Raw genomic sequence first — 22,349 nt, forward strand, 5'->3', positions numbered from 1 at the left:
AAGGTATTTATTTCTGTAGCAGGCCGTTTGGTCAGAAAATGCCACAGAAACATTTCCTTGTGCATCAGTCAGTCCTGCACCTATTGCACACGAACCTGAAATCCTCTCAGTGATAAATGTCAGCTCCCCCTCCCGAGCCAGATATCGATGGATTATTCCTGCAATCTGTTGTTCACCTCAGAGCGGAAATGGAATCCATTTCAGCCCGGTTGGCGCGAGGCGACTGTAGGACGAGATAATTGAGCTGCTAGTATCTCTGTCCTGTAGCTGGGGAACTCTCTCACCTCCTATTTCATGAAGCTCAGCGTAAATTCAACCAGGAAGACCGTCTATTCACTATTCCCATGTCACTACTCTCTCTCCTCTCAATAAGTGATCGGGGGCGTCACTCCCCAGCTTAACCAATCACTTCGCTCTATTCCCAAGAGCCTATCATAGCGCTCTGCCAAACCTTTTAAATCTGCTCTCCCCCCTCCGACAGCTGTCATTTCAGGTGACTCGACGCAACCCTCCTCCACCCCTTTGCACCTCCTGTCCCTCTGAATCCAGGGTCAAGCTAAGCCCCTCCCCTTCAGACCGAACCCAACTATCCATTCACCACCACCAGGGTCAAGCTAAGCCCCTCCCCTTCAGACCGACCCCAACAATCCATTCACCACCACCAGGGTCAAGCTAAGCCCCTCCCCTTCAGACCGAACCCAACTATCCATTCACCACCACCAGGGTCAAGCTAAGCCCCTCCCCTTCAGACCGAACCCAACCATCCATTCACCACCACCAGGGTCAAGCTAAGCCCCTCCCCTTCAGACCGAACCCAACTATCCATTCACCACCACCAGGGTCAAGCTAAGCCCCTCCCCTTCAGACCGACCCCAACTACCCATTCACCACCACCAGGGTCAAGCTAAGCCCCTCCCCTTCAGACCGAACCCAACTATCCATTCACCACCACCAGGGTCAAGCTAAGCCCCTCCCCTTCAGACCGAACCCAACTACCCATTCACCACCACCAGGGTCTAGACCCCGGGGGGTTTCATCGGATCGGTTCTCCCCTCCCGAATGATACTCCTGCACTACGGGGCCTAACCGCCAAAACTCCATTACATTCATTTGTGTATTCCTGGCAATAAATATGTATTCTTAAATCAAAACCGTCTCTCCTGATTGAAGTAAGTTTACCCCCAAAAGTGCAGCGGACAAAAACACTGGGCTTCAGATGAAACTAGAGAATGCAATTCCTGAAGAAATTGCTAGTGGGAATGCTTTATGCTGAAATGTAATGTGTAAGAAGAAAGTGAAGAATTTAGATTGAAATGATACATGAACACTGGGGGCTTGAATGTGTGATGAGAGAAGAAAAGAGAGTAAAAAGGCTTGGAAAAGCAGCAGAATATTTGAACTGCAAACCTTTGAACTAACTTGATGGTGAATGATCTGTCGCCATGCCAACGGCATTTGAAGAAATCTCAAAACTGTCCCGTAGATGTCTTCACGGCTGGACTGTTAGCACACATGTGAAGTTTGAGTACTTTTTAAACATTTTCATAGGAGTTATAGCGACATCGACTTTTATGGCGAGGGAAGCGTTTCCATGGAAACGGCATATGGTGAGATCTCAGATTTGGCGTATAGCTGTTGAGGCATGGACCGGTGATATACACGTGAAGATTGGGGGACGATCGGACCGTGTCCATTGGACTTACAGCGACATCGTGCTTCATGGCGAGTGGTCTGTCGCCATGGCAACGGCATTTGAAGAAATCTCAAAACTGTCCCGTAGATGTCTTCACGGCTGGACTGTTAGCACACATGTGAAGTTTGAGCACTTTTTGAACAGAGAGAGAGAGAGAGATTGTGAGAGAGAGGGAGAGTGTGTGTGTGTGTGTGTGTGTGTGTGTGTGTGTGTGTGTGTGTGTGTGTGTGTGAGAAATGAACAGTTAGAACTGACTGCTGTCAGTTGGAGTGATGACATCATCGTGTTCCATTGCACAGGTGTTCATCTTTAAGCTAACGAGGTGCCTAGACTTCAAAGGTTTCATTGTTCTCAATGAGAGATGAACCTCTTACATGTGAACGTTTTGTGGAAGAACGATAACAGATATCTGTGAAATTTCAAAACGTGAAGCATGTCAAGGAAGTTGAGTATCTGAAGTGTAATTTTTGTGTACTTTCGGGTTAATAATGTGGCCTTTTTGGCAGTTTAAGAAAGGTGTGCGGCTGCTGCTGTGAGGAAATATCTGCCTGAATTTACAATGGGCTTTAATGGAGACATGTTGAACGTTTTTGTCACTTCATGCCCTCAAGAGGCATTTTGTTTAATTATTTTGCCTAATTATTTGTCATTTTTCAAGCTACGAGATGTTTTCCTACGTTTATCATAAAAAATGATGTCTCAAGAAGGTAGGGTTTGGGAATTATGGCAGTTTTAAAAAAATATATGAAGGCACATTTCAAGATTTCTCACCCTCTAGCTGTGACATCACGCACTCTAGTTAATGTTAAAATCTGAAGAAAACCTCTTTAACAAGGTCTGAACAATGTTTAATATCTCTAAAAGTAAGAATCAGATTTAAAAGTTGTGTTACACGGATAATGTCAGAAAGATGTGTAACATTTGAAAGTTGGAATGAGGTTTCTGAGTGAAAGTATGAATGAACAGTGTGCAGTTGAAGTCGCATGAAGATTTGTTGAAGTGTGAAGAATATCTCCATTGACTTCAATGTTAAAAATTTGATGTATTATGGGATGTATCTCTGGAATTATGAAAGTTATGAATGATAAGTAATAGCCTGCGATTCCCGACCGAGCTGAACGTTTTGATGTTTGAACGGAGTTAATGCGATGTTGAATGTGGGAGGAGAAGACGGACAAAATAATTGGACGGAATAATAATAAACTTTTCGTCCGTGGAAGAACATTTAGTGGGAATTCCCATTCCCACTAAATGAAACAAAAGCCGTTTGTTAACTTTAATCTCAAACAATCCCCAGAGGAAGAAAATAAAACAGACAGGGCGTACAATACAATAACGTTTTATTTTCTTTCAGTCATATCGGTTTCCATGCTGTAAAATATATATAAATATACATCTCAGATTTGAACGGGAAATCAAACACACTTTATCTCTTCTACTAATAATTATTTGAGGTGCTCATGTGAGTTTAAGAAAGTAAACATACATCTCATTTAAAACACAAGTTCAAATACAAGTACCAGCATTTCTTCAGATATGTATCACACTTCGTCCGATTGCATTTCAAAAAATCACATTATAAACCTGGAATGGACATTTAGAGAAAAGTAGATTGCATCGATGTGTCAAAGAAGCGTCTTTCCAACCCAGTTTAGATTTGACCACGCCCTCAAGTAATATCACGCCTACTCTTTGGGGAAAAAAACAATATGGGATGCAATATTTAATAAATTCAGTGTTTAGCACAACTTCAATGGGGGGTTAGCGGACTGCAGCTAGCAGTTAGCATTCAGTCACTGCACTGAAAAACAATACAGCGGATTATTTAATATAATAGATATAAACAGAGGTGGGATAAGTACTTAGATCTTGTACTTGAATAATATATATGATATGTTTTATAATGATTGATCATGAAAGTGTTCTCAAAGCTAGTAAAGGTGCAGCTAGTTTGAATGACTTTGTATACTGCAGGGTAGCTTGTGAATTTACTCCAGGTGGAACTAAAGTCTGGTGTGTGTGTGTGTGTGTGTGTGTGTGTGTGTGTGTGTGTGTGTGTGCATGAATGGGAGAATGACTTGTAGTATGTAAAGAGCTTTGAGGGGTTGAAGAGACCTGATAAATAGTCGTTTTACCATTTCAAATTAAGACATGAATTAACATTTACTTACACATTTAAAAAGTGCTAGTTTCAATCAATCTCATCAATTGTCAATCTCTATGAAGCAACTGTAGCTGTCAAATTAAAACTTTAGTGGGATGAAAACTGGAAGGATGAAGCTGCATCGATGCTTTCGGTCAAATCTAAACTGGGTTGGACAAAAACGATTGACGCTTCAAGGAATGGAAATACTATTTGCCACAAAACGTGAAACAGAAGCTATGTAACTTTTGACGGAACGGATACTACATTGTTCCTCCTACAAAGGACACATTGAGTTTACATGATGTAAACCGTACAATTATCTCAGTTCAGTAAACTCAGGGTGACTTTATGGAGGCTTTGGTTAGCTCATGTTAGCATCTGTAGATGGTTGATGCTATGCAGATGACATGCCGTTATATTTCTCTGCCTTTCCTTTTTGCAAATGGTTCATTATGTGTTACCATTATCCTGTTACAGAAGTTACATAGCTTCACTTTAAACGTTACAATACTTTGGGTAAAGGCAAATATTAAGATTAATTTAAGCACTTCAGCGTTAAAGTTGGAAAAGCAACGTGAATAAAATTAATGTAAAAGCACCTAAAGATAAATACCAATGTTAAATCAGTGAAACATCGGGGTAGTCACAGTAGTAATGGGCGCTGTAAACATGTTTAAGGAGTTTTTGGAGCGCGGCACATCATGCAGTTTGGTAGAGGAAGAACAAAAGTGCATTTGGAAAAAGAGGAATGTCGCCCTGAGATCCCACGTAGAAATATCTGTGGGATGTAAGACTTCTTGAGTAGCACCGCCGTTACCATTGTGTTAAACTGATTCCTTTGTTCTAACGCTTCTCAAATGGGAAAAGCAGATTTCCTCAGACGCGGTCCAACTTTCTGTCAGAGATGGAAAGAGTCCAAACTGAAAGCTCCCTAAACCAGCGAGGCACTTCTGGATCTGAAGGCATCTGGAAAGATCGTTTGAAGGGAATTTGAGCAGCAAGAAAACACATAAAGAAAGGAAACAAAGGGGGGTTCAGATGAGGTTCTCTCTGTCGTGGATCTGCATCAAGACGTGGCTGATCATCTCAAAGTTTCCCTGAACATTAGATACTGATTTATAATTGTCCTGCAGGCTTGTGATTGGCACAGTTTTCTGTTAAGCTGTTAACTTCGCTGCGGTTCATTCAGCCGGTCTGAGTGTTTCATGCAACTAAGTGGACCGAATGGCTTAAAATCACCCAGTTTGAATGTTATCAGTCGACCAGTGGTTATCAGCCGTTTACAGATGGGGGTCAGAGGCGGCTTCACCCACTACTGGGTTTCATCATCTATTCATATGGAAGACCACAACAGAAGGAATTCAACAAGACAACGCCAACTGAGTTGTTCATAAAGTCACCAAGGCAGTGGTCAGGTGTTAATAGTCAATAGTCTTGTTTTAGCACCTACTGTATTACCATGTTGCTTTTAAACTATTCTGCATCTCTTTTATGCGTGGGTTTTATGAATGTGTTATTCCATTATGTTTATTTATTGTGTTGCTTTCTCTTGTCTTCTTGTTAAGTGTTAATGTTGATGTACTGTAAAGCACTTTGAATTGCCTGTGTCTGAAACTTACCTTATAGCGAGAAATTCGGGATACCCAACCCTAACCGATTTTAATTTTGGTCCCTAAACATCAAAATATTTTAGTCGAGAAGCTTTAGTGTGGTTAACATTGAAAGAGTTATGTTTTAATCATTTTTCAAACATACTAGGAGCAGTTTGGCTCGTCTGATGAAAGAGGTGATAACTAATAATAATAACGCTAATCGGCTGATAACATTCAAAATAGGTGTTTAAAAATCATGGTTGTTTGGGAAAACTGGAGCTACAAGCTGAGAACTCAACGGAGACGCTCAGGATGTTTGAGACCCTGAAGCGTAATGTCCAGGATTCATTTTCAATATTCTAAAAGGAGCTGTATGGACATGACATTGTGCGAGGCAGTGAGAATGAGGCAGTAGCACCGCTGTCATATTTCAGAGGCTGCCGAGGTTTCGGGTGATGATACATTTTTCAGAAAAGCACCCGTTATGACACTGTAAACATTTGATGAAAAGCTTGATTTTGGCCGTGTCTTTCAGATGGAAACTATCACAACAAAGACCTTATCTGTTGGGAAAATACTGAATGTCCTCTTCCAATATTAGAGTACACATGATAACAAAGGTATCCCAACTGTAGCTGTGTAGATGACAGGATGTATGAGAATTTTGGAAAAATACAGAATTTTTGGAAAAATACAGAATTTTTGGAAAAATACAGAATTTTCAGATTTTCAGAAAATAGCCAACATTTTGAGATAAAAACTCCTCCATATTGTGACTGTGTAACTCCCTCTCAGAATTTTGAGATTTTGAGAAAAAGTCACATTTTTGAGAAAAAGTTAGATTTTTGAGAAAAAGTCAGATTTTTGAGAAAAAGTCAGAATGTTGAGATTTTGAGAAAAAAATCTGGATATTTAGATTTTGAGAAACAAGTCGGAATTTTTAGAGAAAGTCAGAAAAAAAGCCAACATTTTGAGAAAAAAGTCAGTATTTTGAACATGACAGGATGTACAGTATGATTACCAAGAAGAACCGGTATTCCTCCATCTTGTGACTGTGTATCTCCCTCTCTTGGATATCAGCATGTGAAGGACACTGTTCAGGAACTAGTTGATGCTCTGTATGTGATGACTACTTCCATTCTGGAGAGGATCACAAATACATGGATCCTGAGATTGAAGCTCAAGCCGGGGACGAGTGAGATTTTCTTAACATGTTCAGAGGCGGGAGGTTAAAGGTCGGTGGTGATGACGGGTGTGACTCCGTGGATGAGCAGCGTGGGGCCCAGGTCCTGAGTGAGCAGCTCCAGCTGGTGCAGGTAGGTTGTGTAGCGCCGCGTGTCAGCAGGGGGTCTGGGTAGGTACAGGAAGCGCACAGCAGGGGGGGGTCTCGCCGGGTCTAAGATCAGCTTATTAACGGCGGAGAGGTAGTCGTCAGAAAGTCGCGTGGCGTTACTCGGGAAGCTGTTAACGTAGTCCTCTTCCTCCTCCTCGATCTTCTCTTTGTCTTCGTTGGTTGTGTCACTTTGCTGTTTCCTCTCGCCTTGCCGCTGCCAGTGTAGCGCCACCTGCTGGTCCCAGGGCACGGAGAGCACCTGAGAATAATAATAATAATACATTTTTATTTATAAGCGCATTTGAGTAAACAAAACTCAAAGTGCTACAGAGTAAAAGGGTTGAAACAAAACAACAAAATAAAAGCAGCAATGTTTACGTCGGCATGGCAACAACAAGTGGGGTTTTAAAAATCTAGTAAAAGGCTATTTTAAAAAGACGCGTTTCATATGAGTATATAATCAAGTCACCAAGGCAGAAGTCAGGTGGCTTAAGTGTGACTTGTGTAGACATTCTGGAGACCCAACCCTAAAACGATTTTAGTTTGGTTGACTAAACATACAAATATTTTAGTCGAGAGAAGCTTGAGTTTGGTTTATTTCCAAAGAGTTATGTTTCTTTCACTTTTTCAACATAGTAGGATCAGTTTGGCTCGTCTGATGCATTACAAAAGAGGTGATAACTAATCATAAGGACGCTAATCTGCTGATAACAATCAAAATAGGAGTTTAAAAATCATGGTTGGTTACAAGCTGAGAACTCAAAGAAGACGGTCGGGATTTGTTAGACGAGTCACTGGAAACAATGCTGCTCCAAAATCAAGTTAAACAATATTGAAAACAAGCTGTTTTCACTTGAAATAAGTACAAAAATCTGCCACTAGAACAAGTGAACATTTGCTTGGTTAGATTTCTTGAAATAAGACGGGATATTTAGAAAAATCTGATCTTATAATTAGCTGCGAGAACTCATTCTGAACTATATTTGACCAGAATCAGGAAATCTTGTGTTATAATATAAGTCGCAAATACTCAAAAGTGTTACGTTTTCTGGTGATTTTCCAATAAATGTGTAAACAAATATGTGTTTCATCTGAGATACAACTCAAAATAAGATGTTTGGACTTAACAAGATGATGCCTTGTCTAAAAACAAGACCTGATATCTCACTGCAGTGTTACTTCTGAAGTTATTATGTAGAGAGTAGAGACATATTCTGATAGATATTAGACACAATATACTTGGCAAGATTTAGAGTTTGTGTCGTGTACTAGAGTTTTTCTTTTTAAATGTTTTTAAATATTTTGAGATTCGACGGAGCAGGGTGTACTTTGATCAGTGATGTGTCTGTTGTCTGTGTTTAGAGTGTGTCAGGATGTTGTCTTTTGATCTGCAAACTAAATCTACCTAGGGGCACAAATAAAGACCCTGAACCTGAACCTGAAGCGTAATGTCCAGGTTTCATTTTCATTATTCTAAAATGAGCGTGTTTTGAGCCGTTTACCTGAGCTTTGATCCGCAGCTCTTTGAGGAGCTGACCCAGTTTCTCCTCCGACCCCCGGACGCTACGACCCTCCTCCACGCACAAAAAGAGACGAAGACGAGCTTTTCTCCACGACCGCACCATGTTGAGGATGCAGGCGAGCTGAAGCAGGAAAAGAGAGCATGTGTCGACGTAGCTAGAGCTGTCGGGGCGGAGGAGATTCACCGGCCACACGTCCACAAACACCGGAGAGGAAGGGGAGAGGACCACGGAGCGGTCGAAATCGTTGAAGTTTCGAGCCAACACGACGTTTTTGAGCATCTTCATGGCGTCTGCGATGATCGCGACGTACTCCTGAGGGCCGAGAACCTTCCCGTCGCCGATTTCCCCGCCGTCTTGTCGGTCAACGGACCCCCGAACGGAGGAGAAGTGGAAGAGAGGCGTCTCCTGGTCATGATCGAAGTCCTGTAAAGATCCCGCGGGTCAGAGGTCGGACAGATGGAGAGAGAAGGGTCGATGAGAGTGTCCTTTGGCAGAGAGTCGTCGTAGAAACCCAGGACGAGGGTGTTGGGACGCATCCCGCCTGAGAAGAGGGGAAGAAGGAGGAATAACACGATAACTTTATTCACAAATTGAACATATTTAGAAAAGCTTGCCGCGCCAAATCTGGATTGTCCAATGACCGACATGTGCCAACATTAAAGTTAAAAAGATGCAATGATCACATACAATACCTCACATACAGCAGTGGCTTTGATTATAATATCAGAACTAATGAGGATCTTGTGTTGTTTGTGTGTCTGATGATGGAGACACTGACCTAGGCCTGAGATGAAGAGCAGATGTTGGACGCCATGACGCACAGAGTCGGCCAACGTCAGGTTGACAAAAGACTTGATGTTCAGATGATCCACCAGAGAGAGCCAGGAGTCGTACTGCGACTGCAGAGGGTCGGAGGGGAGAGTGTCTGGAGGAGGACAACACAAAGGAATCAGGTGAATATACTGGAGGTGAAGTGTGTTGGGGTTCACAGGATCAGAGAGGAAGGAAAAGGTCAGGATGGGAGAAATGTGGAGAAAACTGCTGTATATTTGAGCAAAAAAGCAATGTTTCGATATTGCAGTCATAGTGTTGGGTTGGTGAAAGAGGGGTGACAACGTATTTGTGTAGGCTGAACTGGAAGGTAGTATCTCACTGGTTCCTTTGAGAAAAAGCCAATGGGATTTTTCCATTTGATTTGGGATTATTGAAGAAAATAAGATCTGTGACAAACAAACGTTTACATATTTTGTTCATCAGGATAATCTCTACATATTAACACCACTTTATGATTTCTGAAGTTAAAAGCTAAATTGAGGCTATAAAGGAACTTCAGCACGGTCACATGACATCACGTCACCACCGCTAAGCTAAAGGTGGCTAACATTAGGCTATAAAGGAACTTCAGCACGGTCACATGACTTCACGTCACCACCGCTAAGCTAAAGGTGGCTAATGTTGGGCTATAGAGTGGCGAAGTCCCTCCCCTTCCGGTGGACCTCCATGGGACCTTATTTCGGAAAAGTTATGCATTGAAGTCAATGGAGAGAGAAAGATTATCTTTCGATCCCGTTTGAATTGTGCCACGAATTACACATATGATGTTTGTCAATTTAAAAGATAATTTTGCAAGTCAAAAAAAAAAAAAATGTGTCGTAAAACTGTGAAGTAACACATTTGTTTGTGTGAAACGCTCAATGAACTACATCTCTGGTCAACAACACACGTCACCAAGATGGCCGTCACTACTGTCTTGTCAACAAACGATTGACTATCCTCACTATCACCACAATGAAACACGTCCTGAAGAATGTCATGCAAAGCTGCCTGCCTGCCTTCCTTTGATTCTCTCTGAACTGCCTGGTCGTTTTAATGTTTAATGTCAACCATTTGTGCAGATAGCATGAAGTAGAAAAGATCGCCGAGGCTAACGTTAGCATTAGCATTTCTCCCCCGGAATTAAATGGTGTATTATAGAATGATCACACCGGTGACAGTACTCTTCAAAGGGTTCACGAAATATGACTACTACTCTTCCTGTTTAACATTTTGGGTTACTTAATGTTACTTCATGTTAAGGCTAATAAAAATGACAAGGCTGTAATGCTAACTAACGTGCTAGCTACTAGCTAGGTAGCTAACTTGATCAAGCCACTCCTGGTCGTTTCATCAGACGGGAAGCAAAAGAACGAGCAAGACCCATTGCTGGTATAATAACAACCTGGTACTAAGCACACAGGCATCTTGTTAAAGTTATCTTATCTTAGCCAGCGCCATATAGATAGATTATATCTATATTGCGCTGATCTTAGGTATCTGAATGGTGGAGGAAAACAATTGTGACATCACTTACGCGACTCTGGGATTTGTAGTCTTTCTAGTTACGTATTTTTCATAGTCTTATATTTCAACAGTTTTACGACAAACTGTGACTTTTTTGACATGGAAATGATTTTTTAAGATTGACAAACATCATATGTGTAATTCATGGCACAATTCAAACGGGATCGAAAGATAAGTTTTCTCTCCCCATTGACTTCAATGCATAATTTTTCCGAAATAAGGTCCCATACCCCGGAAGTAAGTGGGAGGGACTTCGCCACTCTATAAAGGAACTACAGCACGGTCACATGACATCACGCCACCACCGCTAAGCTAAAGGCGGCTAATGTTGGGCTATAAAGGAACTACAGCACGGTCACATGACTTCACGTCACCACCGCTAAGCTAAAGGCGGCTAATGTTGGGCTATAAAGGAACTACAGCACGGTCACATGACTTCACGTCACCACCGCTAAGCTAAAGGCGGCTAATGTTGGGCTATAAAGGAACTACAGCACGGTCACATGACATCACGTCTCCACCGCTAAGCTAAAGGTGGCTAATGTTGGGCTATAAAGGAACTACAGCACGGTCACATGACTTCACGTCTCCACCGCTAAGCTAAAGGTGGCTAATGTTGGGCTATAAAGCCGTGGGTAGTTTACAGATTGAGATTACCAGGATTTTTACTTGTTACAGAGTATTTTTACAATTTAGTATTGCTACTTTTTTTACTTGAGTATAGAGTACTTGAGTGTTTCTTCCACAACTGCCTCTTACAGCCTCAAATTATCTAAAAATCAAAGTAGAGGTGAGAGAACTCGGTGTGTGTGGAGGTGAGAGACCGTTAGCTGTGGCGAAACAAGAGAAAGAAGCTCAGCATCGACAGTAATATGAGACAAAACACAGAGCAGCACAAACAGGCAGGCAGGTGATCAATCATCAACAACAAATACATCAATATTCATCTAGAAGCTACATCTGCAAGTTTCAGGGACGATTCCTTTGGTTTCTGAGGCTGCGTTAGGATCCCAGAAGCATCTCTGTATTCAGATTGAACGCAAACAGCTGCTAGACAAGTGAGAGTATAACTAAATGGAGTTTAAGTACATTAGGAGGGCGATGTTGGAGAGGGTCCTCCTCTTCAATGTGATCATGAATGACTCCTTCATATTTCTCCATACCAAGTGCCTCATCAGTAGTCAAAATGAGAGAAGGGTTGTTCAGAGGCTAATGAACACGTCGTTTTTTTACACTGAGAGGATTTAGATTTTGAATACTCCATTCAGGCCGGGAAAATCATCAACAACATCCTCAAAAGACCAAATAAAAAACAATGAATGACGCTGCATAACAGGCTGGGAAAGATCCAGCGTGTGGATAAGGTCCTTTCATTAGAGATGGAAGAAGTAGCAATTAATTAGTGTCAAAATACTTCAAGTCCTATGTTTAATAATGAGATGAAAGTACAGAATGTAGATAAGTACTCCTTCTGCAAAGAAAAGCCTTCATTTGTGATGTATTATTATACATACAGGATATAACAGTATTGGATAGTTGGTTGCATCCACAAGCATCTTTGTAGACAAACAAATACCGATTATTCATATTTACGACTTTCTTTCTTAAAGTGGACCTATCATGCTATATTTGAATAATATAGTATAGGACCATACCTATATAAGGCATATTTATACTTTTTTTTTTTCAAAATACCAAACAGATCATGCATTTTAGCCATGCCTCATTTCGCTCAATTTGACCATTTTTAGATCTGTTTTTGCAAGGGCAGATTCAGTGAGAACAGCACCACCTAGAGGCCTGGCATATGTACTACAGCGTCTCCAGCGCTTTCGAACGGCAATGGCCGTGGCTGTCTCCTCCTGATTGGTGGAGTTGGCCCAATAGCCGTAGCGCCACCGTCCTGACGTCAGGACAGTGTTCAAATCTGGATCAGTTTTTATCAGATCCGTTGCAGCCCCTTTTTTAGAGATTTGGGTATGGAGGAAAATAGAGAGGGTTGTGTTTTCTGACACTTGGTGAGTTCCCTGGAACACCGGGGACACATATTCATGTAGAAAAGACGTACAAAAGTGCATTTTGCATGATAGGTCCCCTTTAAGTATTTGTAAGATGAGTTTACCTTTTTGCCCGTCAAAGAGTGGTTTAACCTTTAGACCGGCATTACGTTAAAAGTTTATCACATGATTTTTTATTGCAAAATCTGAACAGTAACTTAAGTTTTAAAACAAATAACAGACAAGTCAAATTTAAATACTCCAGTTTTTGAACCGGTCCTGGATGAAGACATTAAAGTAAACTGTGATTATTAATCTTTACAGTCAACAATTTGCCAAATCAGTGATAATAAAAAGGTTTTAAATGTAGTCATTGCTGCCTCAAAAATATTATAATATTTGTTAATTATCTCCAAAGACGATATGGCATTACCATCCGTGATTTATGACGCTCGTGAACTGTTAGCGCCGGTGTTATGCATGCCCACTGCACCTCGAGGGAGCGCGGCACAGCGTAAAGCACTCACAGACATTTCAATGATTTGTACGGCAAAGTACGGTTTGGAAACGATATCATCTCCTTATTGGGGGGCATGCATAACACCGGAGCCTCGCTGCAGGGAAGCTTTGGCGCTGTTCTGAGTTTGTTCTAATCTGTCAAAATGACGGACTGCTTTCAGATTTTTCCGTCATTGTTAAAAAAAATCGGTCATAGACGGAAAATATTCGGTTAACGCGACCTCTGGACCTGACAAACCCTTTTTGTTTCCTTATCGTCCACAGGAGAAAAAACTGATTAATCTTTATATTTCAAAATAAAAGTCTGCTCCACCATGAGGGTTGAGTTATGTGTAAATATGTGATGTTTCTCACCGAGGTCTCCGAGCTGCACGTGTCCGAGCACGTAGAGGCCGCTCTTTTTGATGTCATTGATGAACTGGATCAATCCCACGCTGCTGCGAGGGTTGGAGACCATCAGCAGGACCTGAGGCCGCCAGAACTTCACGTGGTCCTTCCTCACGTCCAGCATCAGCAGGTACTTACGCACCTGAGGAGAGAGAGAGTGGGGATAAGGGTTATAGAGGGGTGCAGGAATGAGTCCTTTAACCATGGAATGAGTCAGCATTTTAGAACGTCTGAAGTCATGTGACCGTGCTGTAGTTCCTTTATAGCCCAACATTAGCCACCTTTAGCTTAGCGGTGGTGACGTGAAGTCATGTGACCGTGCTGTAGTTCCTTTATAGCCCAACATTAGCCACCTTTAGCTTAGCGGTGGTGACGTGAAGTCATGTGACCGTGCTGTAGTTCCTTTATAGCCCAACATTAGCCGCCTTTAGCTTAGCGGTGGTGACGTGAAGTCATGTGACCGTGCTGTAGTTCCTTTATAGCCCAACATTAGCCGCCTTTAGCTTAGCGGTGGTGATGTGAAGTCATGTGACCGTGCTGTAGTTCCTTTATAGCCCAACATTAGCCGCCTTTAGCTTAGCGGTGGTGATGTGAAGTCATGTGACCGTGCTGTAGTTCCTTTATAGCCCAACATTAGCCACCTTTAGCTTAGCGGTGGTGACGTCATGTGACCGTGCTATAGTTCCTTTATAGCCCAACATTAGCCACCTTTAGCTTAGCGGTGGTGACGTGAAGTCATGTGACCGTGCTGTAGTTCCTTTATAGCCCAACATTAGCCTCCTTTAGCTTAGCGGTGGTGACGTGAAGTCATGTGACCGTGCTGTAGTTCCTTTATAGCCCAACATTAGCCACCTTTAGCTTAGCGGTGGTGAGGTGAAGTCATGTGACCGTGCTGTAGTTCCTTTATAGCCCAACATTAGCCTCCTTTAGCTTAGCGGTGGTGACGTGAAGTCATGTGACCGTGCTGTAGTTCCTTTATAGCCCAACATTAGCCACCTTTAGCTTAGCGGTGGTGACGTGAAGTCATGTGACCGTGCTGTAGTTCCTTTATAGCCCAACATTAGCCTCCTTTAGCTTAGCGGTGGTGACGTGAAGTCATGTGACCGTGCTGTAGTTCCTTTATAGCCCAACATTAGCCACCTTTAGCTTAGCGGTGGTGACGTGAAGTCATGTGACCGGGCTGTAGTTTATAGTCTAAAATGTGATTGAAAAGTGATTGCATTCATGCTTCAAATATCATAAAGTGGAGTTAATATGTGGAGAAAATCCAGCCGAACAATAGCTCTAAGTATCTTTAACGTTTCTCATTTTGTATTAAAAAATCTAATTGATAAAATCCGCTGGCTGTTTTGTCGAGGAAACCAGGGAGATGCTGCCTTTAGCGTACACATATGTATACGTCACCACTACACATCTCCATAGAGAAGTGTGATAATGATAATAATTAGTGTACCCCCCGTCCCCCTTCTCATTTAGCCTGTGGTTCATACAATAGGGCTCAATAGGGGGAAAAGTTGATTCACTCATCAAAACCATTTCCTTTTATCCAAGAAAATATTACAAAGGGAACACAAGTGCACCATATCCATTTGTGTGTAAGTGTAGGTTTACCTCCATCCTATAGGAAAGCATGTGCTGTTATACAGACTCTTATATAGAAGCATATAGCGTCTGTAATTAGCATGTGAGGCGGTAGCAGGGAGCAAATGGATTGTGTGCAGATTTCAACGTGTGCATTTGCATGTCAATCAAGTTGTATTGGTAAAAATGCCCCCATGTGTGAGCGGTTGTGACTGTATACTTAAATGCCGGTGTGTTTTGGTTTCTATTAGGATGCACACGACGCCTCGAGCATCATTGAGATTCTGACGGTGTGTTGATGAGGTGCAATAGAGGAGATGTAACCACGTGGAACCAAATATTACATTTAAACCTTCAGTCGAATAGGAATGATTAACACTCAGTTTATAACCTCGTTGGAATTAATGACGATCGGCTCGGCGACAACATGTCCGCCATGTTAAAGCTGCACCTGCTGGTACCGCTGTGTTTTTCATTATGAGTGAGAGAGAAAGTGAAGCTAGTGCCGCTGTCTTGATGTTAGAACAAAGAGATGAAAGACAACCAATCACATCACATGTAGGAAGCTTAAAGAACAAGCCAATTACTGTAAGGCAAAAGGACTTTTAAATGTTGTTTATGTGAGAAACACCTCTTCAAATATCATAGCCCAAAAAATGTGGTTTGTTGTTTTGTTTTGTTTTACTATAAACAAATTATAATAATTATAATAGATTTAAAAATAGGAGGAAAAGTGTAATCTTGGAAATTGTTGTATGTGTACATGTGAATATCTGTGTACGTGTGTAAATACGTGTGTATATATTTGTTCATGTGTATATCTGTGTACGTGTGTAAATACGTGTGTATATATTTGTTCATGTGTATATCTGTGTACGTGTGTAAATACGTGTGTATATATTTGTTCATGTGTATATCTGTGTACGTGTGTATATATGTGTGTATATATTTGTTCATGTGCATATCTGTGTACGTGTGTATATATGTGTGTATATATTTGTTCATGTGTATATCTGTGTACGTGTGTATATACGTGTGTATATATTTGTTCATGTGTATATCTGTGTACGTGTGTATATATGTGTACGTGTGTATATATTTGTTCATGTGTATATCTGTGTACGTGTGTATATATTTGTTCATGTGTATATCTGTGTACGTGTGTAAATACGTGTGTATATATTTGTTCATGTGTATATCTGTGTACGTGTGTATATATATGTGTACGTGTGTATTTGTTCATGTGTATATCTGTGTACGTGTGTATATATGTGTATGTGTGTATTTGTTCAAGTGTATATCTGTGTACGTGTGTATATCTGTGTACGTGTGTATATCTGTGTACGTGTGTATATATGTGTGTATATATTTGTTCATGTGTATATCTGTGTACGTGTGTATATACGTGTGTATATATTTGTTCATGTGTATATCTGTGTACGTGTGTATATATGTGTGTATATATTTGTTCATGTGTATATCTGTGTACGTGTGTATATACGTGTGTATATATTTGTTCATGTGTATATCTGTGTACGTGTGTATATATGTGTGTATATATTTGTTCATGTGTATATCTGTGTACGTGTGTATATACGTGTGTATATATTTGTTCATGTGCATATATGTGTACGTGTGTATATATGTGTACGTGTGTATATATTTGTTCATGTGTATATCTGTGTACGTGTGTAAATACGTGTGTATATATTTGTTCATGTGTATATCTGTGTACGTGTGTATATATGTGTACGTGTGTATTTGTTCATGTGTATATCTGTGTACGTGTGTATATATGTGTACGTGTGTATTTGTTCATGTGTATATCTGTGTACGTGTGTATATATGTGTACGTGTGTATTTGTTCATGTGTATATCTGTGTACGTGTGTATATATGTGTGTATATATTTGTTCATGTGTATATCTGTGTACGTGTGTATATATGTGTACGTGTGTATATATTTGTTCATGTGTATATCTGTGTACGTGTGTAAATACGTGTGTATATATTTGTTCATGTGTATATCTGTGTACGTGTGTATTTGTTCATGTGTATATCTGTGTACGTGTGTATATATGTGTACGTGTGTATTTGTTCATGTGTATATCTGTGTACGTGTGTATATATGTGTGTATATATTTGTTCATGTGTATATCTGTGTACGTGTGTATATATGTGTGTATATATGTGTACGTGTGTATATATTTGTTCATGTGTATATCTGTGTACGTGTGTATATCTGTGTACGTGTGTATATATTTGTTCATGTGTATATCTGTGTACGTGTATATATGTGTGTATATACTTATTCATGTGTATATATGTGTACGTGTGTGTATATTTGTTCATGTGTATATATGTGTACGTGTGTGTATATTTGTTCATGTGTATATATGTGTACGTGTGTGTATATTTGTTCATGTACACATATGTGTACGTGTGTGTATATTTGTTCATGTGTATATATATGTACATGTGTATATATGTGTACTATATGTGTACGTGTGTATGTGTGTACGTGTGTCTATATGCGTACGCGTGTATATATCGAATTGTGTTCCTTTCTGTGTGTATTTATATACATACACACAGAGAAACCTACATCTACGTTTGCAGTTAAAATGCCGTAATATTTGGGTCTCTGGTTCTACTCCTTTAGTTTTGTCTGATATATATAATATATAATAAATGGTAACGGTCAGTGCGCCATTTGAGAATGACTATATACTTGTATATCAGGTTCATTTGAAAACACACGAAAAAGACACTGTTCCTTTGCTTGGACCTGAACAGAAGCAGTAATTATGAGCCGCTAACGACAGACTCAGCAACACAAGTTTATACTTCCAGAAGCTGCGTGTCTGCAGCCATCAATCACACATAAAGATGCCACCGTTTCCATCATTATTACCGTCATAATCACCAGAACTGTTTTAATGCTCGCGTCCGCTAATTGCTGTAAAGAAGAACGAAACGAGGCCCCGGAGGCGAAGTCCAACTGCCGGCACTCATCTAATAATCTGTCTCTCTCTTTATCTCCCCCTTTCTCCCCCTCTCTCGTCATCCATCAGACGATCATCGTTTCTCCGTGGCTTCAGTCTCATCCATCACTTAGTTTCTCAATCCTGCTTATATTCTGCCTCCATCTTTCCCTCCTGTGATACCATCAACGCTTCCTTCCTCACTTTGTCTATTTCTTGCATTTTCTTTCTCTCCTCAAACACAGTTTTCCTGTTATCTCTCCGTGTGTTTTGTCCCGTGTCTCCTGTCCTCGTTTCAAAGTCACCCAGTTGGCTTTGTGCCAGTGCTGCAGGACCGTGTCAGAGATATATGTTCATGCACTCACTCGGCCTGAAACCTGTTAGTGGAACAGTTTAAACCGGACGGGGCTCCTTGGCACATTTGTGAAAGTAGTAAAAAGGTAGGACATGCATTTCAGGTTTTATCTCATTTTCATTAAGTGTTTTTTATGGAATGAAACATATCTTATATCAGAATGGGCACACTTTCTTTATCCTGAGGGGAACATTAGGATCGTAAGAGCTGCAGAAAGTCATGATTGCCATATCTTGTTAAACAATATTCATTTATGAACAAAATAAAGCCTGATCCTTGAGATGTTCCTGTATCAAATCCCAGGCAATTGATCCGAAATCCATCCATGCTTCTAATTAGGAAACGACATATCGTCACCAACTCTCATTTGTCCCATCCCTTTCTCTACTTACGGTCAAACCAAAATGTGTTACATCCAGATATTACTAGCACCATGTAAGAGACATGTGTACATGTGCTCATTTGCCTGTCCTCCTGTTAGTGGAATCATTTAAACCGGACGGCGCTCCTTGGCACATTCGTAAAATTAGTAAAAAGGTATGACATGCATTTCAAGTTTTATCTAGTTTTCATTTAGTGTCAATATCAGGAGCTGCAGAAAGTCATGATTGCCATATCTTGATGAACAACACTCCTGTATGAAGAGCACAAAGCCTGTTCATTGAGATGTTCATACATCAGAAATCCATCCATGTATCTAATTGGAAAACGTCATATTGCCACCAAGTCTGATTTACCCTCATGTAGTCCCATCTCTTTTTCTACTCACGGTCAAACCAAAATGTGTTACTTCCAGATATGTCCTAGCAGCATTGGACATTATCTTTGGGAACATTCACAGCGACCTGATGGTTTTACAGAAACACATCCATCCTCTGTTAGCGGCTGGCTGGACGAACAGCTCATGTCTCATATAAGGACATCTTTGATAACTCTGTAGTGTCTGTTGGTGTAGACGGGTCGGCAACGAGCGACTGCCAAAACATTCAAACGGTTCTGACTCGATATTAAATCTCATGTCAACAGTAAATAATAACTCTCACTAGGGGTGCATACCGGTTCCCGGTATTACCGAAATACCGGTTACTGGTGGCTACGGTATACCGTACCGAAATCAGATCCGGTTTTCGATACTTTTTTATTTATTTATTTTTTTAATTTATTTTTTATTTTTTATTTTTTATAAAAGTGAGGCATAATATCCTTAAACTTGTGCCCAAACCGTTGGAATTACGATGTCAATTTCGCAGTGAAACTCCGCAACCAAGTCACTTTTGAAAATCTAAAGTGTGGCTGCATATGACTGCCAGTCTGAATGGTGGGGTCTGTAACCACTGCCAGTCTGAATGGTGGGGTCTGTAACCACTGCCAGTCTGAATGGTGGGGTCTGTAACCACTGCCAGTCTGAATGGTGGGGTCTGTAACCACTGCCAGTCTGAATGGTGGGGTCTGTAACCACTGCCAGTCTGAATGGTGGGGTCTGTAACCACTGCCAGTCTGAATGGTGGGGTCTGTAACCACTGCCAGTCTGAATGGTGGGGTCTGTAACCACTGCCAGTCTGAATGGAGGGGTCTGTAACCACTGCCAGTCTGAATGGTGGGGTCTGTAACCACTGCCAGTCTGAATGGTGGGGTCTGTAACCACTGTCAGTCTGAATGGTGGGGTCTGTAACCACTGCCAGTCTGAATGGTGGGGTCTGTAACCACTGCCAGTCTGAATGGTGGGGTCTGTAACCACTGCAAGAAGTTTATTTCTGGGAAAGGTGGCAACACATCCAATCTCCAACCAATGCTGTCTCGTATGGCAACCAAGTACCTTTGTGTTCAGGGAAGCAGCGTGCCAAGAGAGAGAGTGTTCAGTTTAGCAGGTGAGACCCTACGCTGTGAAAGGGCCCGTTTGGATCCAGAGAGCAGATATGCTCATCTTCTTGAAGATGAATGCACAAAACTGAACTGTGATGGGATTTGTTTTCTTTCATCAGGCAAATGTTGATTTTAAGGATGCTATTTGTTTTATGTGCAATGCCGAGATCTCATGATCCTTTATGTGTTCTCTGGTCAGTGGAATCTCAGGTTGAATATTGATTATACTGGTGCTATTTTATTTTTCCATTGACAAGATGTGCTATTCTCGCCTGATGGTTGTTATAAATGATATTGCAGAATCAGTTTTCTTCATAGATAACGTGTTTTTCATTGTTTGTTCAGTACTAAAAGGTCCAAGTCCCACAATTGAATTTAATATTCATTTGACATGTTAATTATATAATAAAGCGCTTCATGGGAGTAATTGCGGGATGATAAAATGTTTCCCTTATGCAACATGAAAGTATCACGATATGTATCGGTTGAGTATCGGTATCGTTCAGTGGTATCGGTATCGGTATCGGTATCGTAAAAAAGTCAACGATATGCATCCCTAACTCTCACTGCCAGAAGGGTAGACAAATGTCCACAGTGTTGACATTGCTTTGTACCCTATCTCACAAACTACTTCGCGCAAGTTAGCTATCTATCCAACAAGCAATACAGCAAACAATAGCTGTCTTCCCCTAGCATGCAGGGGGGCTACTGCTCGTATCTGCCTCTCGTGTTCAGAGGAACAGCAGAGCAGATAAGGAGAAGAGAAAAGGGAACGAGGGACAGCTCAATAAGTTAAGTGGCTGTAATAATGTTCTGCCTCCTGACGAGCCGCCGGCAAACCCAGCCAACCCCCCCCCCCCACCCCAAAAGCCCCTAACCCCCCACTCCCAGCGCAGCCTTGGCAACAGTTCCCATCGGCAACAGGCCCTACTGGCAAGCGCTTCCATTCTCCTTGAGAGCAACAGGCTCAGGACATGGAGAGAGGGATGATGCACTGTGAAGCTGTGTGTGTGTGTGTGTGCGTGTGTGTGTGTATGTGTGTGTGTGTGTGTGTGTGTGTGTGTGTGTGTGTGTGTGTGTGTGTGTGTGTGTGTGTGTGTGTGTGTGTGTGTGTGTGTGTGTCTGGTAGATGCTAAGAGCTCTGCTGCTGAGGGTAAAGATGCTGAAGTGTGTGTGTATGTGTGTGTGTGTGTGTGTGTGTGTGTGTGTGTGTGTGTGTGTGTGTGTCTGGTAGCCCTGCTATAAATGTGATAGATAGCTGCTGTAGGGATGACAAGGCAGTGTTTTGTGTACGTGTGAGTGTTTGTCTGCTCGATGCAAAGTGCTCGGCTAGAGGGAGAGAGGCAGCAGAGATGTGTGTGTGTGTGTGTGTGTGTGTGTGCGTGCGTGCGTGCGTGGGTGCGTGTGTGTGTGTGTGTGCGTGTCTCTATAAACTGAAAGGAACGATCGCTTGGCAGAGGGGCAGACTCTTGTAAAGCTATGGGGATGAGATTTTAGTTGCTCTAGTAATGACAAGGCGGTATTGAATGTGGATATCAGTGTGTGTGTGTGTGTGTGTGTGTGTGTGTGTGTGTGTGTGTGTGTGTGTGTGTGTGTGTGTGTGTGTGTGTGTGTGTGTGTGTGTGTGTGTGTGTGTGTGTGTGTGTGTGTGTGTGTGTGTGTGTGTCAGACCTGGTGGAAGATGAGGGCCTGGCTGATGTAGCCCCAGCTGGAGGTGGGGCTCAGGTAGTGGATGAGCAGCAGGAGCAGCAGCATGAAGGCGATGCTGGCCGAGGCGTAGATGGCGTTGATGAGAAACATCATGACGACACAGCCAATGATCCCCAACACACAGGTGTGCCAGGTGAAGTACCGGAAGGTGGGTCTGAGAGGGGGAAGCAATGCTGGGTTAGTTATCAAGGTACGATAGTTTAGGAGACGTAAACATAAGAAAATACATTTGTGAGAAGACGGGATCTTACGGTATTAGCCTCACAGAGGGTTTTGAACATGGAGGTAATGTAAAATAGTTTGTATCAGTTAAAAGATATTCAATTT

The 22,349-nt window shown here is 41.6% G+C and overlaps 1 protein-coding gene across 1 annotated transcript in view; it reads right to left on the minus strand.

Annotated features, from left to right (window-relative positions):
• Nucleotides 1-3,016: 3,016 nt before the first annotated feature.
• The window catches only part of zgc:153039 (uncharacterized protein LOC767698 homolog), an 88,567-nt gene continuing 69,234 nt past the window's right edge, over nt 3,017-22,349 (minus strand). Inside the window, 6 exon segments of the mRNA XM_034123780.1 lie at nt 3,017-7,023; nt 8,267-8,626; nt 8,629-8,828; nt 9,066-9,212; nt 13,498-13,672; nt 21,984-22,176. Coding sequence (XP_033979671.1) covers nt 6,661-7,023; nt 8,267-8,626; nt 8,629-8,828; nt 9,066-9,212; nt 13,498-13,672; nt 21,984-22,176 — 1,438 coding nt within the window. The 3' untranslated portion in view covers nt 3,017-6,660.

The sequence above is a fragment of the Trematomus bernacchii genome, unplaced genomic scaffold, assembly GCF_902827165.1.
Source record: "Trematomus bernacchii unplaced genomic scaffold, fTreBer1.1, whole genome shotgun sequence".
Lineage (NCBI taxonomy): Eukaryota > Metazoa > Chordata > Actinopteri > Perciformes > Nototheniidae > Trematomus > Trematomus bernacchii.